The sequence below is a fragment of the Sciurus vulgaris genome (assembly GCF_902686455.1).
Source record: "Sciurus vulgaris genome assembly, chromosome: 2".
Classification (NCBI taxonomy): Eukaryota; Metazoa; Chordata; class Mammalia; order Rodentia; family Sciuridae; genus Sciurus; species Sciurus vulgaris.
Window position 1 is genome coordinate 11703394 of NC_136462.1, and position 20235 is coordinate 11723628.

At 57.9% G+C, this 20235-nt stretch overlaps 1 protein-coding gene across 1 annotated transcript; it reads right to left on the minus strand.

Annotated features, from left to right (window-relative positions):
• Window positions 1–529: 529 nt before the first annotated feature.
• SERPINA5 (serpin family A member 5) lies at window positions 530–9826 on the minus strand. Its single transcript, XM_079126715.1, has 5 exons — window positions 9706–9826; window positions 4244–4912; window positions 2544–2814; window positions 2059–2206; window positions 530–1547 (listed from the first exon to the last, which is right to left on the minus strand). The coding sequence occupies exons 2-5, from the start codon at window positions 4857–4859 to the stop codon at window positions 1362–1364; spliced, it is 1221 nt and encodes a 406-aa protein (XP_078982841.1). The 5' UTR covers window positions 4860–4912; window positions 9706–9826; the 3' UTR covers window positions 530–1361.
• Between the last annotated feature and the right edge of the window lie 10409 nt (window positions 9827–20235).

Below are 20235 nucleotides of genomic sequence, written 5' to 3' on the forward strand. Positions count from 1 at the left end.
GCGAGGTCAGAGCAGCCTCAAGGAAATCAGGATAAGAACATGCAGTTCGGGGGGAGGGGCTCCATGGGGCAGCTCATTAGGGGATAAGGGGGAAGTTTCGCTCCCTTGCGTGCTCTTCAGTTCTAGTGTCCAGGCCCCTGCATTTGACAGAGGAGGAAACTGGGTGGCGTGGCGAAGGCAGGGAAGGAGCTGCCTGGGCCACTCCCAGGGCTGGCCAGACCTTCTGTCGCTCTCATGGTCTCTCCTCCACAGTAGGGCATGGGGTTGAGTGGGTGGCTTGGGGACATCCAATCCTGGCTCCACCTTGTCTGAGCTCTGTACCTGGGTAAGCTGCCCAGCCTCACCAAGGCTGGCCGCCCCCCTCCCCCCCGGCTTCAAAATGGGGATGATGGTGGCCCCTTGCCTCGTGGGTATGGTGAGGGTGAACGTGAGCATGCAGGCCAAGTGCCCAGCTCCACGTCTGGAGCATGGCAAGTGGTCAGTGTCACCATTCCTATAGGGCTGCTGCCACCCAGACAACGAGGCCCGGTATTTGCAAAATGCTTTATTGTTGTTGCTGACGTAAAACGTAGTCTGTTAGTCACCGGAGTCTGCGACTGCTGCTCTGCACGCTGTCCTTCCCAGCCAGGCCCATGGGATCATGACTTCTTCATGGATTAGTACAGTCCTGCTCTGGGACGCTTCCACCCTGGCCTAACAGATGAGTAACCCTCAAGTCTGCCCAAAGCAGCCATGACGAGCATGTCATGCCAAGATGACGGTCCAGCTTTTAAAAGATTTCAGGGGTCCTTTGCTGGGATCCTTGCCCTAATCTTTCACTGGAGACATGGGGATCCTGAAATCCAGAGAGGGCCAGTGTGAACCCAGGGTCATATAGCTGGTTAAGACAAGGAGAGTAGCCCCATCCAGAACTCTTGCCAAACACTGATGAACTGACAGTCGCTGCTGATAGACACGGGATAAGAATTAAAACGTGCCTCCTGGTGTCTCTCACCTACTGGGACTACCTTCCAAAGGTGCTTCGTACCACTGATCTGAGCATCAGTGGCCTGGACTCTGGGCCTGTCTGCTACTAATGCTATGTGAGGTTGGACATGTCAACTGGCCTTTCTGGGCTTCAGTGCCAATCTCCACTGTTGAATCATAAGGACAAGACCAAATATTCTCCCAGTTTCTCTGAGGCACCCATGTCTTGCATTTGTGTGAGAAGTAATCGCCAGTATATTGATCTTTGTATTATTTGTGACACCCCAAGAGTCAGCTAAATCTACATTAATCACTAGCTACTAGCAGATAGACGGGCCATGGCATACCCCTGTCTTCCCCTGTGGACACCTATGAAATTTAGGAGAAAACTCCCCTCAGGGTTTGGTCACTTTGCCCAAGAAGAGGATGTTCTTGTTTTCCACAATGGTCAGCAGAAAGGGTCTGTCAAACATGATCATTTGAGAGACCCGTCGGGCTGATCTGAACATGAAGTTTGTCTTTGTGACTGCAGCTGCTCTGGTTCCTGCCTCGTCCACCTCCACCACGGCCCTGTGCACCATCTGCAAGGAGACAACAGGCATCATTCAGCCACCAGGGACGGGGAGAGGTGTTGGTGGGAAATGACAAAGATGCCAGTGGCGCCAACATTGAGGCACCTGTGCACCAGGGCCTGGAAGCAGTAGGAACATCTGAACGGCCACCTTGTGCCAGCAGCTGTGTCCAGAGCAGACTGCGCATGTGCCAGTCTCTGAATTCTCATGCCATCTTAGATTGAGGTGTGACTCCCCAATGTTATAGACAAGAGAAGGGCGGCGCAGAGTCTCGAGTATTTGTTGGAGATCACACAGCTACGAAGGGAAGGGACTTGCACCAGATTCTGAGTTTTGACCACTTACTACAGGGCTTCACCCGCCCCCACACCCCAGGCATGATGGAGGTACGACTCCCATTGCAAGCAGCAGGGAACACAAAGTAGATTCTCTGTGGAAGGGAGGAAGGGTTGGGAGAATGCAAGGGCAGCGCAGACGAGGCAGTTTCTGAAGGCAGATGCTCAGTCGCTTCTGGACTCACCTCAGATATCTCAATGTTAGAGTGGTTGCTGAGGCGGCTCAGGTTGGCATGGGAGGTGAAGACTTCGCTGATCCCCATCCTGGGCAGGATTTTCTCCAGCTGATAGGAGCCCTCAATGGAGAACTTTGGAAGGAACAGCTCAAGCTTCCTAGAGAAAGGAAAGAACCTTCCTCAGACTGAGCATGGGCTCCCTGAGCTTGCTACTCCAGTCATGCCCCTCACTTCTTCTTCTCTGCCCTTCATCTTGGACAGAACTCCCCTTGGTGGACTTGGGCATAGGCCACCCCATTCTGGCACCATCCTAGGAACCCAGCTTCTAGTCCCAATTCCTTCAGCGGGCCCAGGGCTTCACTGGGTGACTTTGGGTTTGGAAGGAGATCCATAGCAGGTTGGGTCTTTCCCACCACCACTGTGTGGTCCTGGGGCCATGTGTGTCTCTGGGCTTGGGTGGGGTCAGGCTGGCCCTGGAGTGGTCTGAAGAGTACCTCTTGATGAACGTTTGAAGCCAGTTCCTCAGTATTTTCCCATTCAGGCCCCTCTCCACTTCCTCCATCTTGCCCTGGTTGGGGAGAATGAGGACAGCCGTGGCATTGCCCTGGTACGGGACCCCCACCACCTTGCAGAAGAGGTTTCGGTCCAGGAGGTAGTAATAGAGATCCTCGCGGCTCATCATGGGCACCTTCACCGTCGTCTCTGGGGTCACGTGGAAATCTCGCTCCCGGGTGTTTTCGAGGCTGAAGGCTGTCTGCCATTTAGCTGAAGATGAACACGGGGCACAGGGAGGGAAGAGAACTGTGTAAGGGAGAGGCATGCTCTGCCGCAAAGGAAGAGCGCACAGCAGCAGAACCTGCACCCTGGGCTGCGAAGGCAGTTCCCTTTCACACCCCAGGATGTGCCTGGACTTATGGCACCTTTCTTTCCATATTTGCCAAACAAGAAGATTGGCTTTCATCTCTTTGGAGGCCCTTGACCCCTCATGTTCTCTAATTTTCTGATGTGATGCAAGGCCAAGTTTCCAGTGCAGAGAATTATAAAACTATGTATGCCTGAGGATGCTCCCTGACGTCTAGTGAGGTGCTCTGTGTCTCACTCTCTCCCTGATGTTGGAGCTGACCTGAGTTTGGGACAGAGGTGTGTGAGGGTCCTGGAGGGACAGGAGCATTCTTGTTGGGAGGTCTTCCTAGGCTTCTTCTCTGGCTGCTTCCTATGGGCATAGCTAATCGAGCCTGGCAAGTGATGGCTTCCGACTTCTTAATAGCTCTCAAGGGTGGGCCCCAACCACCCCAGTACCATGCTTAGCTTATTTCACAGTTGGCCTCTGCCGCCTGCTGGAAGAGGGTCAGTCCTGGACTGAGGGACAAGAAATCCAGACTCCAAGCCTGGTGTTCATTGCTGTGGTCTAATATTTGTGCCCCTCCCCCTCCCTAAGTCCATTCTTGGAACCTAAACCCCGAAGTGATGGTGTTAGAAGGGGGGCCTTTGGGGTGGTTAGTTGCAAGAGCAGAGCCTGGTAAGTGAGGTTAGTGCCCTTGTAAGAAGGGCTTGAGGGACCCGTGGGCCCCTTCCTCCCGGTGAAGAGCAGCTGGAATGTGCTAGCTATGAACTGGGGAACCAGGCTTCAGCAGACCTGAGCGGGTGCCTGATCTCAGGCGCCCCGTTCTCTAAAAATGTGAAAAATGAAGTTCTGTTGCTTAAAATCCAGCCAGCTTGTGGTATTCTGCTATAGCAGTCCAAAGGGACTGAGGCATTTGTGACTCGCGGGGTTGACAGTGTGACTCCTTCCCCTTCCTCTCCTCTTCCCTCACTCTGGCTGTCCCCCTCCGCCCCCTTTCCCTGCAGGACACAGGGTTGATCATCTTCAGGGAGAAGCAGATGAGCCATTTTTGTGTGTGTGTGTGTGTGTGGTGCTGGGGATTGAACGTAGGGCCTCGTGCTTGCGAGGCAAGCACTTTACCAACTGAGCCACGTCCCCAACCCCAGCTGAGCCATTTGAAGGAGCAGAGATGTTTTCAGGGAACGCCAGGGAGATCAAGGCTCCACCTCCATCAACAGGCCTCAAGGGCTCCTGCTGGGGCGAAGGAGTAAAGCTCCTTCCCTGACTCCTTTCGTTGGAGAGAACTGGGTGTTGTTCTGACGAAGGCAGCAGAGAGAGACACAGGTTCAGGTGTGAGTCCCGTGACCTCACCTTTAAAGAAAATGTAGTTCACCATCACCATGACATGGTTGCTGCCGAGGTTCTGGATCAAGTTCACAATCTTGTCCTTGGTTTGCTTTGCCACATAGTCATTAATCTGCTTCCGGGCCCCCTCAGGGTTCTTAAAGTTGGTGGGGAAAACGTCTGCCTGGTACATTGTCTTCATGGTCCTCAGAAAGTCCTCCTTAATGCTCACCACAGGGTCGGTGAAGAGGGCGCTGCCAAGGTTGAGCTGGAAGCCCTTTGTGGGCTGATTGAGCTCCTGTAGAAGCTTCTGGAAGCCTTTATGGAGCTCCTCCTCTGAGCTGGACTGCAGGCTGTGGCCCAGGCCCTTCAGAATCTGCTCCTTAGTGTTGGAGCCAGCCCCCAGGGAGAGCATGGCCAAGCTCATGGAGATGCTCAGAGGGGAGAAGAAGACGTTCTGGCCAGAGCTATTGGCAACCAAGGCTCTGTAGAGGTCAAAGGTGAAGTCCCTGCTGCTGGGGGCCTCCGTGGCTCGGACAGGGGGCTCCTTGATCTTCTTCTTGGTCTCAGGAGAGTTGTGGTGTCGGAGGGTGGCCGCCTGAGCACTGACGAGCATCAGGCACAGGACGGGAACCAGCTTCATGGTGGCTGCCACCGTCCCAGAGGGAGTGGTAGGAAGGGGTCCTCAGGGAGAAGCTGTGGGCAGAAAGAGGCGGGCAAAGCTGATGTTCCAGAGTTGTCACCACTTGTCACCGAACCTGTGGGCTGGGTCCACGTGGTTTCAAAGAGGAGGGACCATACCCATGAGGTTGGGGGAGGGAGTGGGGGTGCTACGGCTGCAGGGGCAGGACTGGGGTGTGGGCATCTAAGGCTGGGGAGAGGAAGGAGGAGGCAGAGGAGGTGCAGACCCCAGGCGGGCAGGCCCACCTCTCATTCGCCTCAAGGCTCACGACAGCGGTGGGCACGGGGAGGCTTGCTCACCTTCTGCCCTGTCAGCATCCCCGAGGTTCCCAGGATGAGCGGCCTCTGACCGTCTCTGGGGTATGGCAGTCCAGCTCTCACCAAGGCTGCATGCTCCCTCTGGGGGCTCAGAACAGTTGCTGCCGCGGGCCTCAGCCCGGCAGGCTTTGTCATGGCTCACTCCCTGCCCACTCAGCAACCCTGCCCCGAGCACCTGCTCTGTGGGTGGTCAGGGTATGGTGGCACTGATCTGTCTCCCAGGGCCCCTGCAGGCCACCTTTGTCCCCAAAGAGACGCGTCTCCTCCAGAGAAACTCTGCACTCTTACTGCAAGTATCCTGACCCCCCACCTCTTCCTTCAGGGTCTGAAATGTGCCCATCAAAATTCCTGATCCCAGACACCTCACAATGTGACTGACTTTGGAGAAAGGGCCCTTAAAGTGCTGAACGCATTAAAATGAAGTCACTGGGGTGGACCCCAAGCCAATAAGGTGCATTTGGGAGAGGGAAGGTCAGGACACAGACACAGACACACAAGAGCGAAGACCTGTGCAAGGTTTTCCATTGTTCCTGCCTTGCAGGCCTGTCTCTCTTCTTGTCCTCCCTCATGCCTTCCCGGGAACCTCCTGCCTGTACCTCCCATCTGGCTGTGGCCCCAAGTCCTCCTTCCATCCCCATAGAGATGAGGAGCCGGCCTCTGGAGCCCGCTGCCTGGGTTCACCACTCAGCCCTGCTAGGACTTCACGCTGTGATTCCAGGTGGTCAGTGCTCCCCAAGCCACCTTTCCCACTGTGAGTCGGGGTAGAAGCAGCATGGGCACCCTGGGGGATGAGAGGGTGTGAACCCCAACTGTGTGCTGAGTGCTGGTAGTAGAGTCCTGCACAGAGCAAGTGCTACGCAAATGTGAGGCAGCTGCCTGGCTTGTCCTCCAGAGCTCCACCCGATGCCCCATGTCCTCAGCTGTGCCGTGGGGCACAGCCCTTCCACAAGCCCTCTCACGGGAGCCTGGCAGCAGCTTGCCCAGCTCCTGGGGAGCATCTTCATCCTGCACACTGCTCTTGGAGCAAATCCTTCTCTGCTGGGTTTATTCTACAGGCACCATGTCATCAGGTCCCCTAGAGCTAGGGTGAGCAGAGACTGCCTGCCAGTCACAGGACCCAAACAAAACCAAACCCCAGAGGAACCCAAACTACACCTTTGGAAACTGCTGTGGAGTGGTCCACTTGGGGAGAGCTTGGGACAAGAACAGGCTGGGGCATCAGGCAGACCAGGACTGCAGGCCTGTCTCCGAGCAAGCTCGAAGGACTCAGGTGTGTCATCCTGACTAGCCCTTGTCTCCTACTTGCATCTTGGGCTCAGAGAAGGATGTTCTGTCTGCAGAATCTCTGGCCATGGGGAGTCAAATGCAGCAACCTCTGTAGTCACGGGCCATGGGGGGGTTTGGACACATTGCCCACCCTCTGCTATCAGGTGCTCCACTGTATATCAACTCCTTTGGCCCACCCCATCCTTGGAGGTAGGCTTGCTTACCACTTCATCTTACAGAGGGGTAATTCAAGGTCCAAGGAGGAGCCTCCTGTGATTGGCAAGGCTTGGACTTAGACCCAGTTCTGACCCTGACTGTGTCTCTCTCAGTCTCCTGTGTCTTTGATCCTGGTTCAGCAGCCACTGAGATAGCCCTAATCTGCAGATAACTCAGGAACATACTCCCGATTCCAGACTGTACTCCCTCCCTGTTCCCACAGTGGCGGCCGTCTCAGGAGGTCTGTGTGGAACAAGGTGGCTGTGTAATCTCGGGTCCTTTAAACTAGTCTATCTACAGCACAGTCTGATCCCTCCTGCAGAGTATGAGAACCATCCACGGATGGAGTAGCCTTAGAGAAACCATTTGGCTGAGTCCCCTGCAGATCAGCACAGAGCTGATAACTCCCCTGCTGGAACAGGCGGGATTAGGGGAGATCCTGTGTGGACAGACCTCTCCTGAAGCTGCAAGACAGCTGGTCAGGCCACTCCACCTGGGCCTTGGATTCTACATCAGCAGCACCAAGTCTGTAAGCTACTGTGGCCAATAGTTGCCCCACCATGCCCCCCAAACCCCCGAACACCAGAGACCTGAGAATGAGAATCCCTTAGGTCTCCTGGGAGAGCAAGCTCTGTTCTTGGGGTTGGTGGTGGGGGGGGGGGGTCCCAGGTTCACTCAGATTCCCTTAGGCCTCAGGATTGGGACCCAGAAGTCTTGCTCCATTTGGGCCTACCCTTTTATTAAGGCCACTGTTTATGAAGCTCCATTATCACTACATCTAATCTCCAAAAGTGAGTGTTACTAGCCCCAATCTTATGGTGAATCAGCTGAGGCTTAGTGTAGTGAACCTGTTCACTCCCAAGTGTCCACTCTCCCTGGCTGGTTACCCTCCCAGCCACATGGACTTGGCATTGTTATCCTAACTGCACAGAAGAGGAAGCTGGGTAAGAGAAACCCCTCTGAAAGTGGAGGCCTCGTGGTGTGTTTTGGTTTCTTATTTATAAAGCCTGGGCTTCACCATCATGCTCCTGGGCCTCTGGTGGAAAAAGGTGGCTTTGATAAAGTTTTGTGTCATCTCTGAGGTAAGATGACACTGTGCCAGGCCCAGCGAGTTTTCTGTGCAGCAGATCAGCCCCTGCTATGTGCTGGGAGGGCCTGGCATGGCTGTCCACAACCTCAGCCCTGACAGTAATATTCCTGCAGGAAGAAGAGAGATCAGTCAAGTTCACCTGGGATCTCAGGCCTGAGGTAGGTGGCAGGGGTGGGGAGGGGAGGAGACCCTGTCCTGTGTTCCCACTGGTCTCCCACCACCCAGAACTGTGAATCTGCTGGCTTTCATTCCAAATGTTGGGCAACAAAGTTGCCACCTGGCCTGGTTTCAGACTCAGCTGAGACAAGTTCGCCTGTGAGGAGGGTCTTTCCAGCATCTGCTAATTACAAAGGGACCAGTGTGTGGATTTCTATCAAAATAGGCCTCCAACCTTCCTGCCTCTCCCCACTCTCCCAACCACCCTAAGGGGAGACCCCGCTTCCACCTGGACCACGAGTGGCCTCCCACACTCCTCACATGGCATGTGGAACAAGCTCCTTTCCTCATGGCCTCTTGCGCAGCTCTCCCTGGCCAAAGAAGACCACTACTGCCCACTGCATGTGGGGCAGAAAGCCCGTGTGCCCGTCACGCCTGGCCCACCCCCCACTGTTATTTCCTGTGATGCCCCTCCTGGTTCTCTCATAGCTCCGTCAGTCCCAGGGTGTGGTTCCATGTGCACTGGACAGTGAGGCCTTCCGTTCCAGCCCCTCTCCCCACAAGAATGTGCTCCCATCAGGGAGGGTGTTGTGCTGCCCCAGCCTGGAGCCTCTGCCATCATGGAGGAGGGTCCCAGTGCCATCGCGGAATCAATGAATGGAGGCAGCCTGGACCCCGCCTCCTCCTCAGAGGTGTCCCATCGAGTGGGACACCGTAGTGGACACAGAACCAGGCTGGGCGCTGCCGCTGGCTCACCCCAGCCCCAGGCTCTCCAACCCCGCGACCCCGAGTAACTCCCTCCCTGTGGCTCAGCTGAGTCGCCTACCTTTTCTTTTTAACTCCCTCTCTGTTGAGGTCTAGCTGACCAACAGCTCTGCCTCCTAGAGAACAGGATGGAGTCTGGAGACAAAGCACACCGTCAGGCGTCACCTGGGCCAATGCCATGCACAGGTCCTCCACCCCCAGTGTCCCAGCCTCTTCCCGCTCCACGCCACAGGCTCCAACCCATGGATGAGGACGCTGGCCCAGGGTCGCTGTGGCCCCTTTCACGCTGGCATTTCTTGCCGAGGCCCCGTCCTTAGAAAGACTGAAGACGCCGCTCGCTTGGCCCTGTCCTGGTTGCCTGGCAAACTTGCAAGGCTCCTGGGCTGCGGCCCTCCTGGGGCGCCTTATCTAGGGAAGCAGCTCCTACCCGTAGCTTTTCCTGAGTCCTGAAGGGCTGAGGCTCACGGGTGGAGGACAGCATGAGTGAGCTGCAGACGGCTTGTCGCCACTGCCTGGGTTCAGGGCTTCTGTCTTGGCCCTGTTGAATCTGGAGCGGGAGCGTTCTGTGTGTGCGAATGGGGGGCATTGTCCTGGGCACCGAAGGGTGAGCAGCAGCATCCTGGGCCCTGGCCCAGCAGATGCCAACAGCGGCCCCTCCAGTTGTGATGATCAAACCTAGCTAGGTTCCCACCAGGCGTGGCTGCTGAGCCCTGCCCCTGAGTCTGCTCCTCAGTCACAGGAGCACGGGCTGTAACTACCTGGATCCCCCCTGTGGGGAAGCGGAGGCTCAGCCAGCTGCAGGGCTCAGCCTGAGGTCACACGACTGGGAGGACTCCGCCTGCAGCTCCGGGGGCCCAGCTTGTTCCCGGGCACTGCAAAGGCCCTTCCTGTCCCTCCCGAGAGATTTCCAGCCTTCCAGACCCGATGCCCTACAGGGCCACTGTTCCTCCCAGCTGCCTCCAGTCCGCCGGACCGCAGTCCCAACACCTGTACTCACTCTGTCTTGCAGCCGGGTGTGCACACAGCAGGGTAGCAGTCCACGGGGCTCAGGACAGGGCAGAGGGCAGGCTGGACTGCAGCCCGTTTTGTCACTGACCACAGCAGCCCTGTCCCCTCCCATGGCCCCACCCAGGCCCTGCCTGTCCTACTCTGGAAGGCTTCCAGCCAACACGCTGGCCACAGGGAAGTGGCCTGCACACAGGCTCCTACCAGGCCACCCACTCAGTGTCACCAAGCCTACTGTGGCCATCACAAGCCTGGAGAGGCAGCAATGCCAGGTCACCAGCTGCTGCAGTCCAGGGAGGGGAAAAGCACCCAGCCGGCCACCCTCCCTTGGCCAGGCTCCATTCTTTGTTTTCTGTGGTCATCGCCTGTGGACCCAGGGGCTGACTGGAGCCACCTCCCCACAGGGCCGCTGTTCTTATTAACCAGGGACAGTCCCATTCTGGTGGCAATGAGAGAGCCTCACAATGGCCGTGATGCTGTGCTCGTTGTATCCACCCAATCACACCAACACCTCCACAGGCTCAGAAGGAAAGGAAACGTTCAAGGTCATGCACCAAACTAGGGAATGAAGGGCCCAGTGCCCAGGCTAACTGCAGGGCCCCTGCTCTTTGCTCAGGAAAGGGCTGAGGCTGGGATTCCCGTGGCTCAGCCCATCTGTCCTTTTTGACCGTGGAATCGGGGGTTTCTCCCTGCCCCCACTTTGAACAGTGTTCCCAAGACGCTGGAGCCGGTGCCGGCTGGCCCTGTTACGCTCCCAGGGCCCCAGGCCTGACGCTTCCCTCATCACAGGGCCCTGTGTGTGACCACCAGCCGGACAGTGTGTGGGTGCGGCCAGGTGTAGAGCTGGCCCGGCAAAGCAGAGGACGGGTGGCACCCAGGAGGCGTGACCTCCGTGTCCAGCCGGCAGGGCCCACACCCTCCAGGATGCTTCCCTGCCTGCCCCGACTCTGAGGCCGGTTCTGGCGCCTTTGGAGTGGTGAGGACTCGTATTCATGGACACCTTTAAAATATGTTCCTTCTTTGCGGCACTGGGGACCCAAGTCAGGGCCTTGAGCCTGCTAGAGGAGCCCCCGCCGCTCAGCAGCGACCCCGGCCCACTTCGTGTTTCCTACTTTCCTTCATTTCGAGGGACGGTCTCGTTACATTGCCTGGGCTGGCCTCTAGCGTGGCGTCCTGGGCCAGCCTCCTGAGGAGCGGGATTGGGGGGAGCGAGGCCTTTACACCAGAGCCCACGTCCCCCAGAGCCCTGGGTGCCTCTCTTCCTTACAGAGGCCTGGGCGCCCTGACCTCAGCCGCAGGCAGAGAGAGCACGTCCACCAGGTGACCTGTGCACTGGGCCCTCACGTCTGGAACCTGTGCGTGACACCTGCCAGGACAGGAGGGACTTCCCAGGTGTGATTAAGGTACAGACCTAGGAATGGGGAGAGCGTCATGGGTCACCCAGGTGGGTCCTCAGCGTAATCTCAGGGTCCTCAGAGGAAGAGATGCGGAGGTGGAGTGGGAGGAGGTGATGTCACGCTGAGGACGGGGGACCTGGGGTTGGGGGTGTCTCTCCAGGGGGAGGAAGAGGACCCTCCCCGGGAGCCTCCAGAAGGAACGGGCCCTGCCCACCTGGGACTGTGGCCCAGCGAGGCCTAGGCGGCCTCCCAGCCACGTAGGATAAATGTCCTGTGTCAGCCTCTGCGTTTGTGAGGTGAGGTCACACCGGCAACAGGGAGCAAGAAGGAGCCCAGACAGCCCCCGGGCGGAGCTGCCTTGGGAAAGAGGGGGCCTCGCAGGATCCAGGGGCTCTTCCCGGCCGGGCACTGCCCGTGCTGTGGCCATCCAAGGTTGAGAGGCACCACGGGTGTGGTTTTCCAAGTCAACAGATTGAGGAATATCTCGGGGAACTGGGAACAATCCATGTTGTCACTCAGAAGGGCCCTGAAAAAGTGGGGGCTGAGGGCAGGTCAGTTTTGAAGGGAGGGGTCTGGGGGCCTCAGGCTCAGTACCTCAGGGGTTAGTCGTCAGGGCTGCTGTAGCCCAAGGCCGTGCTGGGTGGCTTAGACCCCAGGAAGAAAGTTTCTGTGCAGTTCTGGAGGCTGGACGCCCTCCTGGGTCAGGCCCACCCTCATGACCTCCTTTGCCTTAAGTACTTCCTAAGGGCTTCTCTAAATCCTGTCACCTGGAGAATAGGGCCTGTGGGAATTGTGGGAGGACATGGCTCAGTCCATGGCACCCTGGTGAGGGCACAGGGAGGGCCAGTGGTCAGGATGTGGGACTAGGCTTCAGGAGCCTGGTAGGGCATGGGAGGGCTGGGAGTGGGGAAGGCCTTTGGGGGCAGAGCCCAGGAACGTGGGTGGCCTTTGCCACCCTGCTCGGTGGGCGGAGGCTGGCTCTGCCTGCGCTCTGTTCCCCGCACTGGGCCCGGGCCCACCCTGGCCTTGGAGGGTGGAGGCACCCCCGCCAGGAGCTTGGGGCCGTTCCTGCTGTGAACGGGGCTCCCGTCTTGGATCCCAGTGGGGGGACCACTCAGCCCACTTTACCTGGGAAGGAGGACTTTCCCAGGTCGTGGGACAGTCAGTGCTAAACCAGCAGAGACCCTGGCAAGCCGGGGGGCGTTGGACCCCTCGCTCCCTGGCTCTCAACTAGTTTGGGATGTGGCCTCGGCCTCAAGCTCCTGGTCTAGCCTTGGGTCTTAGTGATGTTCCCAGGTCCCTATCTCCTCACTCTGAGGGGCTGGCAATCCTGCCATCATTATCTGCTATGATCTTGCTGTGGGCCACCTGCCTGTCACCTGCCTGTCACCTGCCTGCCTGCTGGAGAGATAGGGGCACAGAGCTGCCTCTTGCATTCAGCAGCCACAAGCCCACGTCCAGGTGTTGGCACAGGCCTGCTCACCAGGAGGCAGCTGTGCAGAGTGCTTGCTGGGTGACTGAGAGCCTGGTGACATTGCTGGCCCCTGCGATCTGTCCCCAGCCCTGCTCAGCAGCCAGCAGCAGAGGTGGCCAACTGGGGAGGGCTACCTCCGCCTGCTGGGAGCCTCCATGGACTCAGTCTCCCAGGCCTTAAGTCTCAGGTTGAAGGCCGTCGAGTCCTTTCTAGACTCTGCCCAGGCTGCGGTGAAATTAGCATCCTTCCTCCAGAATGAGTGTCATCCTGGCAGGCAGGATGGCTTTGCTGTCCACTGACATCTAGGGCAGCCTCGAGCTGGTTTGTGTGGGCAACTCCACACGGGTGGGGCACGTTTTGCTCTGCTCAGTGAGTGTTTGTAAGAATTTTGAACAGAAATGACTCGAAAAGAGGGTTTTTGCTGTCCCACCTGTCTTGTCTCAACTGTGGCCAGCCTCTTCACCTGAGAGGCAAAGAGCCTGGCCCCTAGCCAGGACATGTAACTGTGACCCTGCGCTAAAGCAGACTCAGATTAAAGATGAAATGTGACAAGGACAGTTACCATTTGTGTGGCACCAAGGAGGAGGCGGACCTAAGTGTTTAGCATGTGGACACTCAAGGAATACCCCATGGGGTTGTGACCCAGGCAAGGCCCTCTCTACTTCACAGCTGAGGCACCCAAGGCACAGAGAAGGCCCATGTACCACACCCAGTGTCCTTTGCTGAATTGTGTCGCCCGCTTACTTGGAAGTCCTAGGTCCCAGTACCTCAGAATGTGGCCTTAATTGGAAATGGGGTCCTTGGGGATGTAGTAAGATAAGATGGGGTCACATTGGAGCAGGGTGGGCCCCCGATCCCATAAGATGTTATTTTAAATAGGGAAAATTTGAACGAAGAGAGAAAAGGAAGGAGAGAGAGAGGGAGAGAGAAGGAGAGAGAGAGGGAGGAAGAGGGAGAGGGAGGGAGGGAGCGCCCCATGCAGCAGCCCCTGCAGCTAGGCTTCCGCCCTGGGGAGGCGATGGCCAGTGACCCTGGGAGCCAGGGCAGCGTGGCGGCCCACGTCCTCTCGCAGCCTCACGTGGACCAACACCTGGAGCGCAGACTCGTGGCCTCCGGAGCGTGAGGGCAGCAAGGCCGAGGACGGGCCAGGCGCAGGCTCTGGGCTCCGTGGCCCGCTATTTCCAGGAGAGCGTGGCCGGCCTCCTGCGTGGCAGAGCCTGGGGCTGGGGTTCTGGTCTCACCTCAGACAGGGGCCCAGGTGGAAGCCACGGAGCCTGCCTCCTGCCCTCCCTGCCACTGCGTCCTCGCTTGTCCTCCTGTCTGGAACTCCGCAGCCCTGCTCCTGCCTCCCCGCTGCACCAGGCATGACGCACAGGAGGAGGCCATGGCGCATCTCTGCCGCTGCTCAGGAGGCACGCACACCCACACCCTGCACTGGAGTCCAGGGCCTTCGCGTGCCGGAGGACAGCCTGCCACTCCCTCGCCCAGGTGAGCTCACTGCACGGTGCAGAGGTCTCTGCTCTCCTGCTGGAAGGTGGCCATGGCCTCACAGGCAGACCAACTACTCTGCTGCTCACTGAGGACCCAAGGAGCCGGCCTCCCTGGGCGCCCAGCGAGGGCCCTGCGGATCAGACACCCGCGGGCGGGCATAGTGCAGGCCGCACAATGAGGGCGGCCTGGGCGGCTCTGGAGGAGCAGGTTCTCCTGCATGTGTGACGGGCTGACAGATGTGACTCCATGAGAATGTTCTAGGCCAGACTCTAAGGGAAATGACTAAACAGACCCCATTTTGCTCTGAGACTCCATGTTATGTAGGAAATGAGCTTCTCCCATGGGAACACCCCGCCTCTGTGCCCGTCATTGGTTGCTTAGCATGACACAGTTAGCAATACAAAATGACAATTCTTATGTAATGAAAAATTGTTCTCTTTTGATTCCTATTGCTCCTAAGCAATGTACCACGTGAACAGTGATTGTGTGGATGTTAGTACCCATTCTTTAGTTTGTACCTAGATAAGGGTCGTTTTGACCCACTTCTCCCTCTGTTGATGATCTCATGATGTTAGTTTGTAATTTCGAATCATAGCAACAGACACTTATGATTTTTGGTATAAGAATTTTGGTTTTTGGTATAAGAATTCCTACAACCCTATGGTCGGGACTGTTCTCCCAATAGTCATTTTTGGGCCATTGTGTAAGACAGTCAGTTGGCCGGCTTAATAGAGACTCAAATTTGGACTTCTCGGTGGGGATCCGTCTGTTCTTAAGTTGCACCCCATAACACATGGAGTCTACAGTCACTTATTTTTAATTCTCTCAAGGGGCCCTTTGAACTCTGAGGAGTGGGGACAAACATTTGCCCCATCAGTGCCAGGCCAAGGGGCGTCCAGGTGCTGCCCAGAACCCCCATGACTTCGCACCCAGCCCAGTTCTTCCGTCAAGTCCCACATCCCCGCAGCTGCTCATTAGCTAATCAAGTGCCAGGTGGTCCTCTGCCTTACAGGGTGGCTGGGGGCCAGGGAGCTCAAGTGCTGCGTGGACAGGGCCCTGCCTCTGAGATGCCTCATCTGAGGGGCTGGGTGGGGTGGGTGAGAACGAGGCTCAGGTCAGCCGTGTTCAAGGGAGGATCACAGCCCGCTCGGGTGGATGAAGCATTGGTGTGGACCTTGGTAGACAGCTGACTCTCAGGGACAGGGACCTGGCTGAGAAACGCCTGGAGGACAAGCTGCAGGCCACCTGAGAAAACGCAGGACCTTCTGTAGTGGGACTGTGTCCCTGCTAGGCCTACTGAGAGAAAGGGAGAGACCTGGAGAACTGAGGGCTGATCTAGAACCTTCTGGAAGCTCAAGCAGGACTTTCTGGGATTCATATTTGAAGGGCCTACAGAACATCTCCAGTTTAGGGAAACCCCTGCTGGGATCCTGCACCAATCTTCTGAGTAGGAGAGTGACAGATTAGAAGGATTGGGGTCCCAGGGGCAGCTGGATTTGATGGGAAGAGATCATCACTCAGAGGTGGCAGCACCGGAGCCACAAGATCGTGGTAAGAAGGGTGGAGCTAATGCTCCCAGAGCATCGTCTCAGGACGTCACACGCATATTAAGTGTATAGACTTCACAGTGGCTCCTGGAGGTGGGTAGAATCATTGTCATCTCCACTCTGTAGGCGGAGATATGGAGACCCAGAGAGGTTGAATAACCTTCTCCAGATCACGCAGCTATTCAGAGGCAGAGCTGGGATTTGAGCCCTTGATGTTGACTGTGCCACAGGGGGAGCAGTGTGTCCCACTGGCTCACAGCCAGAGGCTGAGCAGCTGAGGACAAAGCATTGTGGGGATTCTCCCTCTGGACCTCAGAGCAGAAGCTGAGTTGGGCCCAGGAAAGATAGGGGAGGGGCCACCTCGGACTGTCTCTGGAACTCCATGTCCATGGTCAGAGAAGCCAGGCTCCTGCTGACCCACTGGCTCGGGTAAACCCAGGGACTCTGCCCAGAGAATGCTTTTGGCAGAATCCACTGAGGGCTGCCATAAACCACGCCAGTTCCAGCTGCCCCGCCTCCTCCTGCAGGGGAATTTGGACCCTCCTGGGAGAGGCCACCCTGCCTACTGGTACACTGAGAGCTCTGAGCCAGGTCAGCTGGGACAGCCCTCCGTACCCAGGTAGGGAAACTGAGGCCCAAGAGGGGAAGGGATTTGCTGGAGGTCCCAGAGCACGTCTCCACAGAGCCAGGGTGTGATCCAGGCTGTCACACACACAGCCATCTGTCCTGGGGGTCTCTGGCCACTCATGGCCACAGGCAGGGTGTCTGATCCCACTCCTCCAGGCCTTTGTCCAGCCTCCATGGCCACCCAGCCCCGCCCTGGAATGAGGCACCTTGTGGGGCAGCGGCTTCCCCTGCCCCCCATGCCTGGATGACCTAGTGCAACCTGGGGCTCCCACACCCGTATCTGGAGCAGGGCCGCTAAGGAGCAGGGCAAGCCCTGGAGGGACAGGCCATGGATATCTTTGTTGACGGTCCCATTGCAAAGCTCTGCAGGGTCTCACGGCCATCACTCGGCTTACTGAGCGGCCACCGGGAGGGCTCCCCACCGCAGCCATCTTCCACCCTCGGCCCTCCCTGGCCAAGCCGGGGCCTGGCCTCGAGGCCCCTTCCTTGTTCATCCCCAGCTCTGACAGTGGAGCTGCTCACACCAGTGCTGCTGGCCACGTCAGCCTGCAGGTGACAGACAGGACCCTCCTGAGGGTACGGGGGCCGTGGTTCCCTGGGGTTGGCGATCTTGCCCAGAAAGAGGACACTCTGGGCGCTGGTGGAAGAGACCACCACCAGGAAGGGCCAGTTGAAACCAAGGACTCGCTGGCTGTTTCTGGCAGACAGAAAGCTGACGGAGGTGTCGGGACGGCTACAGCCTTGGTGCCGACTCCACTGGCCTCCAAGGTGGCCTTGAGGAAACTCTGAGAGAAATCACAGGCGTCATCTCCCAGACGGGACAGCAGGGGAGCGGCGCGGGACAAGGGCGGGAGGCAGGTGCCCAGCACTGCTGTGCCAGGCTGGCAAAGTCACCCGCTGGGACGCCACACAGTGGGAGGCAGCTGGCTAGCAGGACCCCTGGATGCACAATAATGACAGCTGTCGTGAACTGAGCCCCCAGTGTCCCACACGTGTGTGTGTGTGTGTGTGTGTGTGTGTGTGTGTGTGTGTGTGTGGTGTGTGGTATCATGTAACCCTCATAATATTCTATGAGGTCAGTCGTATTGTGTCCTTTCTGTAGCTGAGGACAAGTAACGCAGGGACCAGGTGACCCCCCAGAGTCATAAGAGCCACAGCTGGAATTTGTGCTCTCAGCTCCTCAGGCCGTGCCCTCTGTGCGTGTCTGCTCCCCTCAATTGAAGTCAAGGTCTTGCTCTCTCTAAAACATCCCCCTATTTCTACGATTGCATTCACAGCTCTGTCACCATGATCTATGCAGATGGCATCTCCCAGACTTGACCAGAGGCATCTCCCAGGGCAGGGACTGAGCCGTGGCCATGGTATCTGGGGGCCAAGAATGTGGCCAGCATGTGGTAGGTTGGTTTTGGAATGCAGGCTTTTGAATGACCCAAAGACCCAGGCTCTGGGATGTCACCTAGTGGCAGAGAGCGCACCCATTTGCTTCCAAGGCACAGATGTCCCCACAGAGGTCTCCAGGGTTGAGGACCCTTGTTGACTTCCTTTGGACACCCCTGGTGTCTGCTGTTCAGTGATGCTGGAGAATCTGGCCCTCTGGGGGGACAGGTCCTCGAAGCCCAGCTTGGGCAGCTTCTGATCCAAGGCATAGGAGCCCGAGATGGAGAACTTGGGGACATTAAGCTCCAGCTTTCTGTGGAAATACCTGATGGGCATTGGGTTCAACATTAGAATCGCAAAGCTGCTAGGGGCCCAGACTGGTCTAAGTTTCCCTGAGCGGCCTCCACTCCAGGTCTGCTCCCCACAGACACCTGCTGCTCACACTGCCCTGCGAGGGAGAGCGGCTGCTGTCCAGGAGCCACGGCCTGGAAGCCCATCCTTCCGGGGCGCACAGGAGATGGGGGCAGGTCTCTCCCTGGAACAGGCTGCCTGGGCCTCTGCTGAGGCCCTGTGGGTGGCCCCCGCTCTGGGGCAGCTGAGTTCTGTGGCGGGGTTTCCCTCCATTGCTGGACTGGGTGACTCTTCCACCTGTCTGTGGCTCACTGGGCCTTTTCTACGTGCGACTAGTCTTTTCCACTCGGGGTCCCAGGGTGATGGGAAGATGTCAGGTGGACTTAGGCCTGCTTGGTGCTATCTGGATGGAGGTCTCTATGGCCGCCCGTCAGAGAGGAAAACCCACTTGACCCCAGGCTTGTGTAGCAGAAGAGTTACGTCCAGAGCCCCGGTGGCCTAACTCCTGGTGGGGGTCTCTTCATGGATGAGAGTGAAATCATATTCTAGACACAGCGGGAGTGTTCCAGAGCTGAGAAGAGCCACGGGCGTCTTAGCACATCCGGGGACTCTGTCACCAAGCGCCCATCGCTCCCTCCTCTGGTGCTGGCTCTCAGGACAAGGTCCATTTGCGGTGGCTCTGTGGATTCAGCCCGGATCACATGCTGGTTGCCTCTTCTGGGGCAAGTGGTTCCGTCTTGTTAGCACCTCTGGAGTCAGCACCTGCTGGCTGCTTCATCCTGCCTGGGTGATCCAGCGGCAGCACCGCGCAGGGACGCATCTGTCATGAAGACCCCAGCGCTGCTGCTGCTGGCCCTGCAGCATCACGGGCACCTGCACAGTTGTGTTCTCGTCCACGTGGAAGGGGCAGTGGTCCTGGAGAGGAAGAAGGGACTCTCCCCCAGGATTGCAGAGAAATAAATAGCCCCTGGGGCCAGGAAGTCCGTCCCCCCTCCAGGATTGCCATGCCATCCTGAGCCCAGCGCCGGGCGTGAGAAGCTGAGAGTGTGGGGGGTTCAGAGGGGGTGGTGCTGACCCTGGCTCTGGAGAGTCGGCTGCGGGCCTGGGGCCGAGGCCTGTGAGCAGCGAGTAGTGAAGGTCTGTGTCCATGGGCCCCAGGGGAGAGCATCACCCTTTGGGTTCCTTTCAGCACCCACACTGAGTGGTAGGTGTAGTTGTAGACTCCGCAGGTCCCGGGTTTAAGCAGCTTGGCAGCGTTGCCAGGGAAAGAGGAAGAGGTGGGGTGTTGGTAAGAATGGCGGCGATGGGCCTCTGGGTCTTAGGCCGCGTGAGGTGGGGCGAGGACAGAGGTGTGGAGAATGATGGAGGCCTCAGTGCCCAGTGCCAGTCCAGGGGCCTTGGCAGCTGCTTCGGCCAGGCTCCCTCGCTGAGCAGGCCTCTCTGCTATGTGCATCTTTGCTCGGTTATTTCAAATTAAAGAGTTTTAAGTGTTCAATGGCGCATGAGATTTCCCACATAAAACACGTGAGTGGGGACTAATCTGCCTGGACTACAGGTCTGGAGAGTGTCCCAGGATTTTGTTCCCTGTGCACTCTGAGTTCCAGCTGGTTGCAAGCTGAGATTTGAAAGTGGGCGGGAGCCTCCCTGGGCTCTTCATGGGCAGATGTGGCCACAGACAGGCCAGGTGATGCCTGGAGTCTGTCCCAGCCTCCCAGCTCCTGCTCCCCAGCTGGGAGCCTGCGGAGCAGTGGTAGCCACCCCAAGCTCCCTGCTGCTCAGCTTTGCAGTACACGTAGCTGACCAGCACCACCTTGACGTCCAGGCTCAGCCCGCTGACCAAATCCGCCATCTTGCCGTGTGGTTGTTGATGAGCTGGGTTGTGCCTTTGATGTCTCTGAAGTTGGGGTGGAAGAGCCCAGGGCCGAAGAAGCTGCAGTGGCATTCGGGAACCCGGAAGTGGCGGCAGGTCACAGCTCAGGCACAGAGTGCTGCCCACGCGCACTTCAGCCTGCAGCTTGGGAGGCCTAGTGCGCTCAGCAGCTGACTGAAGCCCAGGTGCACGCGGGGCGTGGTCAGTGTGGTGACGTGGAGGGCCAGGCCCGCCGCCATCTCTGCGCAGCTGTGCCTGTGGCCTCCCAGGGAGGGCATGGCGAGGGGGCCGAGATGCTCAGCAGGGAGATGCTTCCAGAAGTGAGCAGAAGGTGGAGGTGGAGGGCAAGTCGTGTGGCCATGGCCACCTGGAGGCTGGGGGAGCCCTC

What these genes read in the sequence shown, in the direction of transcription:
- SERPINA5 (XM_079126715.1), bottom strand. Translation starts at nt 4,859, where the DNA reads ATGAAGCTGGTTCCCGTCCTGTGCCTGATGCTCGTCAGTGCTCAGGCG. An exon ending in CTTCAAACGTTCATCAAGAG is followed by an intron (nt 2,207 to 2,543) that starts GTACTCTTCAGA and finishes TCCTTTCTCTAG; the next exon opens with GAAGCTTGAGCTGTTCCTTC. An exon ending in CTAACATTGAGATATCTGAG is followed by an intron (nt 1,548 to 2,058) that starts GTGAGTCCAGAA and finishes GTCTCCTTGCAG; the next exon opens with ATGGTGCACAGGGCCGTGGT.